The sequence below is a fragment of the Salvia miltiorrhiza genome, unplaced genomic scaffold, assembly GCF_028751815.1.
Source record: "Salvia miltiorrhiza cultivar Shanhuang (shh) unplaced genomic scaffold, IMPLAD_Smil_shh original_scaffold_282_1, whole genome shotgun sequence".
In the NCBI taxonomy this organism is placed as follows: Eukaryota; Viridiplantae; Streptophyta; class Magnoliopsida; order Lamiales; family Lamiaceae; genus Salvia; species Salvia miltiorrhiza.
The window spans coordinates 240855-254298 of record NW_026651518.1 but is presented as its reverse complement, the minus strand read 5'-3'; the positions used below and the strand labels follow the sequence as shown (position 1 = coordinate 254298).

Sequence of the window (13444 nt, the reverse complement as noted above, 5' to 3'; positions counted from 1 at the left end):
TTATTTTATTTAAATTTTTGAAGATTAATTATAAGAAATAACTAGAGTTTATCATTAATTTATTTATACTTAATACTTTCGTCGATTCCTCTATTTCGTTTTACAAACACTATCGATTTTTTGATATAGGCTATATATTTTACTTTAAACTTTTTACCCAAAACTCCATCTCGTGGTAGTAAATTAGAATAATAATATTAGATTTGTAAAATCTTAAGAATAATACGAGTTTAGATAATTTAAGATAGAATATTTTGTCCAATTCAAAATAAAAAATAAAAAAATATAGAATTTATTGTGTTAATTTTCAATTATTATTTGAAGTAGGACAAATAAATGGATAAAATATTTTAGCTAGCTCTTATTGTTAATGCTTCGAAAACATAATATAAATGGATAGAAATATGAGAGCACTTTTGGAATAGTCATTTCGAAGAAGAAAACATAATATTTGGCCATTAATTGAAAATGCATAAAATCTGGTTATTTATTACGTGTAAAGACTGTTTTGCCCTTAATTAGGGCGGACCGAATTCGGATCAAATTCAGGTTTGCACGCGGGTTAGGCACATATGCCAATCGAAAAAACAAAATCCAAGTATATGGCACTAATATGGCCATAAGTACCATTCGTGCAGTACACTAAATGCAGAATCTAAACTTTAAATGGATAATCTAAACCCTACGGGAAAATGTTCAAAATGATCATATAATTGTACTCATCTAAATAATATAAGCACATATGCATATGACACTGATGACACTAATATGACCATAAATATCATTCGTATGGCACTAATAACACTAATATGCCATAAGTAGTTAAGTACCATTCGTGCAGCATTTAGTATATGACACTAATGACATTAATAGTGTCATGTGTGCTTAACCCACACAAAAATCCGAATTCGAATCTGGTCCGCCCTAATTAAGGGCAAAACAGTCATAAAACGTAAAAAATAGTCAAATTTTGTGTTTTTCAATTAGTGGCTAAATATTATGTTTCTTTTTATAAAATGGTCATACGAGAATATTGTTTCTAGAAAAAATATAAAATCTGACCATTTTTTATGTTTTAGGACTGTTTTACCCTTAATTAGGGCGGACAAGATTTAGGTCGGATTCGAGTTTGTGCGCAGGTTAGGTACACATGACACTATTAGTGCCATATACTAAGTGCTGCACGAATGATACTTATGACCATATTAGTATCACTAGTGTCATACAAATGATACTTATGGTCATATTAGTGCCATTAGTGCCATATATACATGTGTGCTGATATTATTTAGATGGATACAATTATATGATCATTTTGAACACTTTCTCGTATGGTTTAGATTATCATTTAGGGTTTAAATTCTCCATTTAAGGTTTAGATTATTCATTTAGGGTTTAAATTCTCCATTTAGTGTATTGTAGGAATGGTACTTATGGTCATATTAGCGTCATTAGTGTCATATACACTTTTATGTAGTGTTGCACTAATGGTACTTATAGTTAGTGTCATTTGTGCCATATACTTAGATTTTTTTTATATATTTTTTTTTTCGGCTGGCACTAATGGTACTTATAGCCATAATAGTGTCATATGTGTCTAACTCGCGCGCAAACTCGAATTCGACTCGAATTTCGTCCGCCTTAATTAAGAGCAAAACAATCTTTACACGTAATAAATGACCAGATTTTGTATTTTTTCAATTAGTGGTCAAATATTGGGTTTTCTTATTCAAAATGGTTATTTTAAAAGCGTTTTGTTTTTTCAATTAGTAGTTAAATATTCTGTTTTCTTCTTCAAAAGGATCATGCAATTCAACCCTTACAATTATATTGTTTCTAAAATCAATCCACGATCTGTCTCAGTCCCAACTCGACGTTTTTTTTTTTAAATAAATTAATAATATTGAATAAAAAAATTTAACAATTGGGGCCAACCCACACACCCAGCATTTTTTTTTTCATGCACTTGAGGAGACGAACTCAAAAGAATGGGAGCCGAGACAGACTGCCATTGTGACTGTGAGTAGCAATGTGAACCGCCGTGTCCCAACTCCCAAATATTGAATCAGAAAACCACACAAGTCTGCTACTCCGCCACCGTCACCGTCGCCGTCGCAACGCTGCCTCGCTCTGGAAAGTCACAGGCAGCACAGCAGTCGCAATACGGCAACGGCAGGTAATTAACTCAAATCATTTCCTCAACTTGAAATAGAATAAACAATTTAACACCAAGTAATGTTCCAGACTCGAATTCGAAGAGAGCCAAACTCCCAGCTCATAACATGCCCCCAGCAATCCGACGCTTTTGTAGCTGTAGATGAAGAATCTAACGATAACTCCTCAACTTCAAATCCTTCAGAAACAACTCATAAAACGCCCAAGATATTTCAAGCTGCCGTCCTCATATTTCCATGGGCACCACGTGCTCGACGAAATACCAAGCCGACCAAATGTCTCTGTTCACCGTTTCATGCTCAATCTCATGAACCAAAACCGCAAGTGCGAAGCACTTTATGTTTTCAAGAATCATCTACAGGCGGATCTTTCCGTAGTTAATGAAGTTGCGCTCGCGCTTGCTTCGAAGGCTTGTGTTGGGCACCCAAGAATTGGGCGTCAAATCCATGGTTTTGCAGTGGTTTCTGGTTTTATGGCCAGTGTTTCTGTGTGTAATTCTTTGATGAACATGTACTGTAAGTCGTGGAATTTGCGGACGGCTTTGTGTATTTTTGGGAATTTGAAGAACCCTGATAGTGTTTCTTACAATACAGTGCTATCAGGGTTTGAAGACAACGAAAGTGCACTCCTTTTTGCTCGTGAGATGTATTCAGCTGGGATTGCTTTTGATTCGAGAACTTTTACTAGTGCTCTTGCCCATTGTGCAGATGGTGAGAAATTTGATTTCGGGTTTCAATTGCATTGTCTTGTTTCGAAGTTAGGTTTTGAGACGGAGAATTTTACTGGGAATGCGCTAATTACATTGTATTCGAAATGTGGAAAAGTTGATGATGCTAAAAGGGTATTCAGTGAAATGCCCCACAAAGATTTGGTTTCATGGAACGCTATTCTTTCCGGCTATGCTCAGGAGGGCAATAATGGATTTGGAGTCATTAAGGGATTTGTTGAGATGGTGATGGAAGGCTTCAAGCTTGATCATGTCTCATTTACAAGTGTGGTTGCAGCTTGTGGTCATGAGAGAAACCTCGATTTTGGTAGGCAGGTACATGCTTTGTCAGTGAAAAGAGGATACGGTAATCATGTCAAGGTTTGTAATGTTCTCATGTCTATGTATTCTAAATGCGAAACTGTTGAAGATGCAGTAGTTGTCTTTGAGAATATTATTGACCGTAATGTAGTGTCTTGGACAACAATGATCTCTATAGATGAAGAGGATGCTATGAAGTTATTCAAGGAGATGATGCAAGATGAAATATGGCCGAATGATGTTACATTCATTGGGTTGATTCATGCGATAACAAAACACAATATGATGCAAGAAGGCTTAATGGTGCATGCGTTCTGTATGAAGTCAAACTTCCTTTCCGAAACTAGTGTGGCAAATAGTTTCATAACCATGTATGGCAAGTTTCAGATGATAGAAGACTGCATTAAGGTTTTTGAGCAGATTGATGCTAGAGAAATCATATCATGGAATTCTCTAATATCTGCTTATTCTCTGAATGGCATGTACCAGAGAGCTTTACAAGTATTCTCGACAGCTTCTAAAGAATTAACACCAAACCCTTATACATTTGGTGCTGTCTTACATGCAATAGCTTCATCTGAATCGATTTCTCTTAGGCAGGGCCAACGATGCCATGGCTTTATGAAGAAACTTGGATTGGATAGTGATCCAATCGTCTCTGGTGCACTTCTTGACATGTATGCAAAACGGGGGAGCATTGTTGAATCTGAGAAGATATTTTTTGAGTTGACAAAGAAAACCCAAGTTGCTTGGACAACTATAATCTCTGCCTACTCAAGGCATGGGGACTACGAAAAAGTGATGAAGTATTTTAAGGCAATGGAGATGGAAGGCGTTAGGCCTGACTCCATTACATTTCTTTCCATTTTGACATCATGCAGTCGCAATGGGATGGTTGATGTAGGACGTGAAATTTTTGATTCAATGATTTATGATCATTCTGTGGAACCGTCAGCTGAGCATTATTCTTGTATTGTGGATATGTTGGGTCGGGCAGGGAAGCTGAAAGAAGCTGAAGAACTTCTGAGCCAGATCCCGGGAGGACCTGGAATATCTGTCCTACAAAGCCTACTTGGGGCTTGTAGGATTTATGGAGATGTAGAGATGGCAACTAGGGTTGCTGATACTTTGATTGAAATGGAGCCTAGTGAATCGGGTTCTTACGTTCTTATGTCTAACTTGTTCGCTGAGAAGGGGAAGTGGGAAAAGGTTGCGAAAATTAGGACAATGATGAGACAGAGAAAAGTGATCAAAGAAGTAGGATTTAGTTGGGCAGATGTAGGCAACATTGACAACTCAATTGATATGCATGGATTTTCATCTGGAGACAAGTCACATCGTCTGTCTAAAGAAATCTATGAAATGGCTGACTTGCTAGGATCAGAGATGAAACGAAGAACAAGACGCTATGAGATGTTCATATAACATTAACAGATATATCAGTTATTCATACTAAGAATGTAAAAGGAAGGATTATTGAAATTTGTGGTATTAGATTTTCTACTCACTGATTGGGGATGAGCTTCTTTGGAACAATACACAAGGAATAGTATGCTACCTAATCAGGTATATTACTAGTATATAAGAGAAGAATAAATCATCACTTGCATCCTCCGGCCGAGCATTATTATTCACCACACTTTAGGGAGCAATTTACTAATGAAGCAGGGGCATGCTTTTGACCTTAACATCCCCTTACACGTCTGGTTTCCTACAGTAACTTATTTATTGTATGTGAAGGTCTTTAGTGACAGTGAAGGTGTTCACTTAGCAGGACATGTTACAATATCAGTGGTAGCATTTTGTCGAGTACTCCAATATTCTTACCAAATTGACTCACATTCAATCACAAAATCTTTTAAAGTCTTTCTTGTATTACTTGTATGGGAGATGACCATAATTGTGGTTCAAGCAATGAGAGTCTGATGAGAAAATCTTGGCTTCTCGTCAAGCATATATTACTTTGACTGCTTGATGGCCTTGGATATTACCATCTTTTAGTTTGTTTTTTGCTTGGTTGTAAACCTGCACATCAACATTTCATTATATTTGTATTTTAGGGTGAGAAGGTTGTATTCATCACTTCTTTGGCCATGCACTCAGAGTTCAAATGAATAAGTAAGATCATGATTTGAGTCGTACGTTTATATTGATAATTCATCTTGTTATCTCTCATAATAAATAGGCAGGAGGAATGAATATTATTGTTAAGTTTCTAATATTCTCAGGGTTGGACTTGAATATGGCTACAAAGTCTGTAATATCTTATCTTTTGCCTTGTAACAATTTTATTGGCGCTGAGAGATCTCAATTTGATGCTATATCTCTCTAGTTCAGTCGATTGAGGAATTAAGGATCGATGTCGGGGAAAAGTTTCTTCTGAAAATACTATGAGCTGATCTTCTTTGCAGTAGATGTCTTCATTTCTGTTACTAGGACCCTTTCTAGTGACTCACACAACCATTCAATCATTTAACCAAGTAATTAATATAGAAAGAATGTAGTTAAATGGCCATAATGAATATTGAAAATCAATTTTTGGCCCCTAATCTTAAAACATCGAAATATGGCCATTTATTAGGTGGTATGTCTAATTTGCCTTTTTTACTCGTCCGTTGGGGTGATTGCGCGACAGCTGGATGATTGCGCGGCCGCTGGAAGCTAATGGGTGAGTTGCGCGCTCGCGGGGAAAAGCCAACGCCCGCTGCGCGTATGGCACTATTAGTGCCATAAGTGTCATACACATCATTTTATTACTTTGTTTTATTTTGGATTTTCGTTGGCACTTATGGCACTAATAGTGCCATAAGTGCCAAAAAAATCATTTTAAACACTTACCCGTAGGGTTTAGATGTTCCATTTAGGGTTTACATTATCCATTTAGGGTTTAGATGTTCGATTTAGGGTTTAGATTATCCATTTAGGGTTTAGATGATCCATTTATGATTTCTTGATTATATTACTGTTGTTTCTGTTGCACGTATGACACTATTAGTGCCATAAGTGCCAAAATGACCATTTTACTTGGCCGTAAATAAAACCAAAGTAAAATCTTGGTACTTATGGCACTAATAGTGCCATAAGTGTCTAACCCGACCCGGCACGCGACCCGCGCGCCTGATCCTACCCGGTCCGCCTCATTAAGTGTAAAAACGTTCAAATCAATAAAAAATGCCAAATTTTATGTTTTTTCAATGTGTGGCCATAAATTATGTTTTATACTTCATTTTGACTACGTCAAAATTTTACTCATTAATATATACATAATGGGTAGGTATTGGGTGCGGCTGCCCGCATCCTATTCGGTCGGGTTGGGTTCGTCTTGACCCGACCCGAATAGAACGGTTAAATTATTGTTGTGACAAATAAAAGCACAAGGAAAGGTGTGGTTCAATGGTTGGTCCTACACCTTAAGTTTTAGTTTCTGTCTAAGATTAGGAGTTCGATTCCTACTTCCCCCATCTGTTTGTTTCTTTTGCTTTTTATTTCCTGTTTTCTTTATTATGTGCATTTTTTTGGTGTTTACTTTTTCTGTTTTATTTATTATTTGTTTTTCTTTATATATTTTATTCTTCTATATTTGTATTTTTTTTATTTTTCTATTTTATTTTGTTTTGTTTGTATTTTTTTATTTTTACATTATTCCAAAGTAATTATTATTATGACAAAAAGTAATTATTCATAAAAAGAAAAGTAATGTTTTTGAAGCGTTACTTTTCATTATTTCAATAATTACTTATTCTTACAACAATGATTGCATGAATAATTATTTGATTATTTTTTTATTTTATTTATTTCTACGTTATTTAATAAGTATAAAATATACATTTGTTAGCACCAATGTAGACTTATGTTAATATAAGTATTTATCTTCATTTAATATAAAATATTATATTTTCTAAACCCTAAACCCTGAATGCTAAACCCTAAACACTAAAACCTAAACTCTAATAGGAATATTTACTTTTAATAAGTATAAAATATACATTTTTTAGCACAAATGTATACTTATAATAATATAATATTTACATTTCATTCAATATAAAGTATTCATTGAGTTTAGAATATCAAATAAATGACTATTTTTATACATGATAAGTATTACATTTTCTAGACGTAATGTTTACTTTCATTGAAAATAAGTATTACTTTTCATATTATTAATTAAAAAGTACAAAATACTAAGAAATTTAAAATTTAATTTAAGAAAATTAAGTTTACATTTCATAATACAAATATTTTCAATCAGTATAAGATATATATTTGTTGGCACAAATGTATATTCATATTAATATAGGGTTAAATACCAAATTTCCCACTATCGATGGCGTTCCTATCGCGTACAGGACCCTATAGTCAGGGTAAGCGCTATTTACTACCTCAACGTGGCAAAATCGAACCAATTTCCCCCCGCCACTTAACGGACGTTAACACCGTTAGATTAAATAATTTTTTTTTACTTTTAATTAAGACAGACCCCTACCTATCGATAGGGGGAATTTGGTCCTAGGTGCTGTGGCTGGCCTCAGACGGCGCTTCCTTCTTCTTCTTCTTCACCGGCGACAGCGACCGCCGTCGGTCGCCGCTCTTCTCTCTCTGACCTCCTTCGCTGGCGGTGGCACGATCTTGTTGTCCGTCTGGCGAAGGGAGAGAAATGGTTGGCGATGGTCGTCCAGTCCGTCCGACTGTTGTGGCATCGATGGCGGTGGCACGAATGCAGGAGTGAGGCGGTGTCGTCGTCTGTAAATCGGGCAGCGGTGTCTACCACTGAGCCAGAGAGGGAGAGACGGTCCTGGGTGCAGTGGCTGGCCTCACCGGCCACTACAGCTGTCGGAGTCGAGAGAAGGGTGGGAGAGTTGTCATGGTTTGGGCTAGGGTTTTCAGAGAGGGAAAATGGAGATCCGACAGTGGCTCTCCATTCGTCGGGGGAGCTGGGCATGCAGTGGCGTTTATCTCCGGTGAAGAACGTCAGAGAGAGAAGAGGCGGCTACCGACGGCGGTCACTATCGCCGGTGAAGAAGAATAAGGAAGTGCCGCCTGAGGCCAGCCACCGCACCCAATATATGTATATATATTTAATAAATTATATAAATAAGGGTGAAGGTGCAGATTCTCCCCTGAACTACACCCCCTAGAGCTTTTAGCCCCCTATAGTCGGTCAAAGCGCGTTGACCTCCCCAAAGTCCCCGAAGAAGGGTGCAATTAGGTCCTAGGGTGAAACGGGCGTTTAACGCCGTTCACTTAATTTTTTTTATTTTTTTATTTTCGGTGGGCCCCACCCCAACCACAATGCGCGGGTTTCTATGCAAATAGAGAAGACGAAGAGTTTCTTTCATTCCATTCGAAAACTCAAAGTTTCAGAGGGTAAATCGACGAAGAAGAAGAGAGGTTTGGTTGCGATTTTGTCGATTTCGATCGGTGGTTCTAATTTTCATCAAAGTAGACTCTGGAAAATAGGTAAGTAATGGCTAATCTTCATTGTTTCATTTTCTTTTTTACAGAACATGCAAGTACTGTTGGATTCTGAATTTTGTTGCTTTCTTGTTGTTTTTGATTTGATGCATGAACGCAGAACATAAGTTATATTCTTGTTTGTTCATGTTGTTGTGCAGCATGTCGAATCCTGAACTTTTGTTTATTTTCAATTGGTGGGGTGTTTGGAAAAAAGATGATGAGAATGGTGAATGGATGTATGATGGTTTTAACTATAAGGAAATTAAATCCACACTGGAAAACATGACTTTAGAAAGAATCGTATCCGAATTTGAGGAATGTTATGGTTCTAAACCTAAACTAGCTTCGCGGCAGATTGATGATGAGCAATATATGCGGAGCAGAGGAATGAACGCGAACAAGGGAATCACCAGAGTCAGAGGAACGGACCTCGCCAGAGGAACGAACATCATCAGAGAAATGGTTCCCGCCAGAGGAATGGTCCTCGTCAGAGGAATGGCCCTTGTCAGAGGAATGGCTCTCGCCAGAGGAATGGCTCTCGCCAGAGAAGTCACCAAGGAACAGAAGGATGATTTGTTCATACGCTAGAGCAGAGAAATCGACCGTCTTTGGACGACTTTACCATTATGCCCTCGACCACGCGGGGAGCATGTTCTTAGAGGCAAAATTACTATTTTACCCCTAGCATGTAATCTATAAATAGCCATGTACACGCACTCTGTAACATACGTTCTCATTACTTTTGAATACTACAGCTAGGGCTGCCGCCGGTTCCGGGCCCGAACCGGCGGTTCAGGTTCGAAAAATTCGTGAACCTGAACCGGCCCGCCTAAAATTTGAAGGGCCGGTTTTCGGACCCTGAACCGGCGGTTCCGGGCCAAAAACCGGCGGTTCTCGGGCTTTTCCTCTTTTTTTTTTTTTTTTTTTTGAAAAATTTTGAAATTACTCAACTTAAATAATATTTTAATTTTAATCAAATGTAGGTTCTCTATTTATAGTGTACTACACATTGTAGAAAATCCTACATTTTTCAATGTGGGATAATTTCAACTTAATGTATCTTCACTATTTATAGTGTACTACACATTGTAGAGAATCCTACATTTTTCAATGTGGGATAATTTCAACTTAATGTAGCTTCACTATTTATAGTGTACTACACATTGTAGAGAATCCTACATTTTTCAATGTGGGATAATTTCAACTTAATGTAGCTTCCTATTTATAGTGTACTACACATTGTAGAGAATCCTACATTTTTCAATGTGGGATAATTTTAATATTTTTTAGGCCCTCAAAAAAATATTAGTAATCAAAATCAATTAGTATTTTTTTAGGCCCTCAATTAATGATTAATTAATTTTTCTATAGAGTGTTCATAAAAGGGAGTCAAGAATCAACGATGAAAAGTAACATAAAATTAATCAATTGACTCTCTATTACAAAAAATATATGTTTTCAAATGTTTGATATAAGTATATAACTAAGACACGTTATCAAAGGCATACATATGTCAATTGATGGTGCCAGGTATATTTCTAAGTTATAAGTTATAAGTTATATATTTATAAATTATAAGTTATAAGTTATATATTTATAAGTTATAAGTTATAATATATTACATGAGAATTGAATTGAAATAAAATAAAGGAAAAATAATTAACACATTGAGAACCAAAAATTCAAATGAATTCATAAAAATAGATATCTTTATTGAATTTATTCTACGTACCAAAAGAATATTACAAGGATACAAATTACATAATCTTTAAAATTGAATAAGTAAACTAACTAATACTAACTAATTGATCCCTAGACCTTATAAGTTATAAGTTACATATTTATAAGTTATATATTTAGAAGTTATAAGTTATTACATGAATATAAGTTATATATTTATAAGTTAGGTTGAGTGATCCCACATTGAAAAATGTAGGATTCTTTATAATGCGTAGTACATTATAGATAGTGAAGCTACATTATCCCACATAGAAAAATGTAGGATTCTCTACCATGTGTGGTACACTATAAATAGTGAAGCTACATTATCCCACATTGAAAAATGTAGGATTTTCTACCATGTGTAGTACACTATAAATAGTGAAACTACATTTAGTTAAAATTATTAGGATTTGAATATAAAATTAAAAAAAAAAAAAAAAAAATTGGCCGGGCCCGGCGGTTCAGGGCCGAACCGGCGGGCCGGACCGGCAGTTCAGGGTTGGCAACCCTATGAACCTTAACCGGCCCGGATAACTGGCGGTTCGGCCCTGAACCGGCCCGTTGGTCAATGGTCCGGGCCAGAACCGTTGACCGGCGGGCCGGTTCAGGGTCGAACCGCCGGTTTCGGTCGGCCCTTGGCAACACTAACTACAGCAATCTCATTTGTGCTCTCAGCAACCTAGCTATTCTCTCTCACTTTTTTCGATCCAACACTAGGTATAACTTATAATTCAACGATAATTCACCGATTAATTCCCCACCTGTTCATTTATAATTCACCACAAATGAAGACTAATAGACTATACCATAGATAAGGGTCTAGTTCCCCTAAGAAATCATATCCAGTGTCATAAAGTTCTTGATTACCTAGAATTACTTGGCCATGGATAGATTGAGTTTTATGCAGTTCATGACGTTGATCCTATGCCTACTTTTGTACCACTTGAGATGTTTTTAGAAGGGAATGAAGATAGTGATTTAGAGGGTAAACATGGGGTTCAGATTACTGGTGAGGATAAGGGAGTTCAGAGCACTAATGGTGGGGTAGAAGAGAGAGAGGAGGCTGAGGTTGAAGAGGGAGAGCAGGGTGAGGTTTGCATTAATGACCAAGAGTGTCAATTTCTGATGCATGTCTCTATTGATGGGGATATTGTAGTTTTAGCTATCAAGACCCTAATTGCAGACCATACATGTTGCAAACAAAGGGAAGTCCCTAGTGCTAGCCAATCATACTTGGCCAAATACTTTAAAGAGGCAATCTACAGAAATCCTAGGTTTACTTCTAAGGATATGCAAGGTCATGTTAAAGACCATTTGAAGCTTCATGTTAGTTTACACAAGTGTAAAAGGGCAATGAAAGAGATAATATGCAAGCTTGAGGGTAGCTACAAAGATGAGTTCAATAGGCGGGTTGCCTATTGTAACATTGTTAAGGAATGTATGCTTGGGAGTAAGATGGAACTCCAACTGTCCATCGAGCATCTCCAGAACCAAAGAAGAGTTTTTAAGAGAATATTTGTCGTGCTAGAACCTTGTAGGTTGAACTGGCTAGGGGGTTGTAGGCCAATAATCTCTCTTTATAGTTGCCATTTGAAAGGTAAGACATTTGAGTGTCTGTTGATAGCAGTAGAAAAGGATGGGAATGATGGAATTGTGCCCATTGCTTGGGCAGTTGTAAACAAAGAGAACAAGAATAACTGGAGGTGGTTTCTAATGTGGTTGAGGCAGGAGCTCAACCTTGGAACAGGTGATGAAGTGACATTAATGTCAGATATGCAAAAGGTATGACTTTCAAATTATTTGCAATGCTTTTCTGTTTGATTATTGAAATGTCATCTAATTATTGAAATTATGTTTAGGGGTTGATGGAGGCTGTAAAGGAAGTGACTCCTGCAGCTGAACATAGGTGGTGTGCGAGGCATATTTATGCTAATTGGAGGAAGAAGTGGAGAGGAGAGGAGTTAAAGAAACAGTTTTGGACTACTGCATGGAGCTCTTTCCAGCAAGAGTTCAAGTTCAATCTAGCCAAGATTTCTGCCATAAACAAGAAGGCAGCTGAGGACCTATTCCACTATCGTACTGAAAATTGGTGCAGAGCTTATCAAAGCACAAGGTGTTCCACATATATGGTAGACAACAACATCAGTGAGTCTTTCAATTCAAGTATTTTTGATGCTAGACATAAGCCAATCATTTCAATGCTAGAAGATATTAGGATGATAGTAATGAGTAAGATAAGGGATAGGAAGGTCCTTGTTGATCATTGGAAAACTGAATGGTGTCCTAAGGCAATGAAACTGTTTGAGGCAAACAAGGTAGCTTCTATGGATTGTAATGTTCTTTGGAATGGTTACTACGGATATGAGGTTGAAGAGGGAGAAGACAAGCACATAGTATTTGTAGATACTAAGAAGTGCAGTTGTAGGATGTGGGATTTGAGTGGTATCCCTTGCCCTCATGCCATTGCTGCCTTAAACTCTAGTCAGTTGGACCCCTTATCTGTGATGAGCAATTGGTACCATAGCTCCATGTATAGGAAAACTTATGAGCATGCTATACAGCCAATCCCTGGGTACGTACAAGTTTTGGGATCCACAATTTAAAGATTGCATTGAGCCTCCACCGGTTGAGAAGAAGATAGGAAGGCCCAAGAATAACAGGGTAAGAGCTCCAAATGAGCCGAAATTGAAACACAAGCTATCAAGGATTGGTAAAACATAGCACTGCAGTATTTGTGGAAGTGCAAGCCACAAGAAACACGACTGCCCTAAACGGCCTACACAGGTATAAACTTATTTAACTTATATTCTTTGTTTATCATGCTTAGTCATATCAACTTACTTTGTTTACTTACAAAACCAATCACATGATTCAACATCCACAAAGCTTGCCAAGAAGAAGAGAGGTTCAGTGACTGGAGTTGGTCTATATGTGAACATGGAGATAGGAAAGCAGATACTAAATGTAAGTTTCAACAAAAGACCAATTTTAGCACTGAATTTCATGATTTCAACAAACTTAAATGAGTGTTGTTTCATTGTTCACACAGCCTGGAGGGTCACAATT

At 37.0% G+C, this 13444-nt stretch overlaps 1 protein-coding gene across 1 annotated transcript; it reads left to right on the top strand.

Moving 5' to 3' along the window:
• Positions 1-1963: 1963 nt before the first annotated feature.
• On the top strand, positions 1964-5349 carry LOC131003878 (pentatricopeptide repeat-containing protein At4g32430, mitochondrial-like). The gene is made up of 2 exons (XM_057930447.1): positions 1964-2176; positions 2245-5349. The coding sequence occupies exon 2, from the start codon at positions 2318-2320 to the stop codon at positions 4625-4627; it is 2310 nt and encodes a 769-aa protein (XP_057786430.1). The 5' UTR covers positions 1964-2176; positions 2245-2317; the 3' UTR covers positions 4628-5349.
• The last annotated feature ends 8095 nt before the right edge of the window (positions 5350-13444 follow it).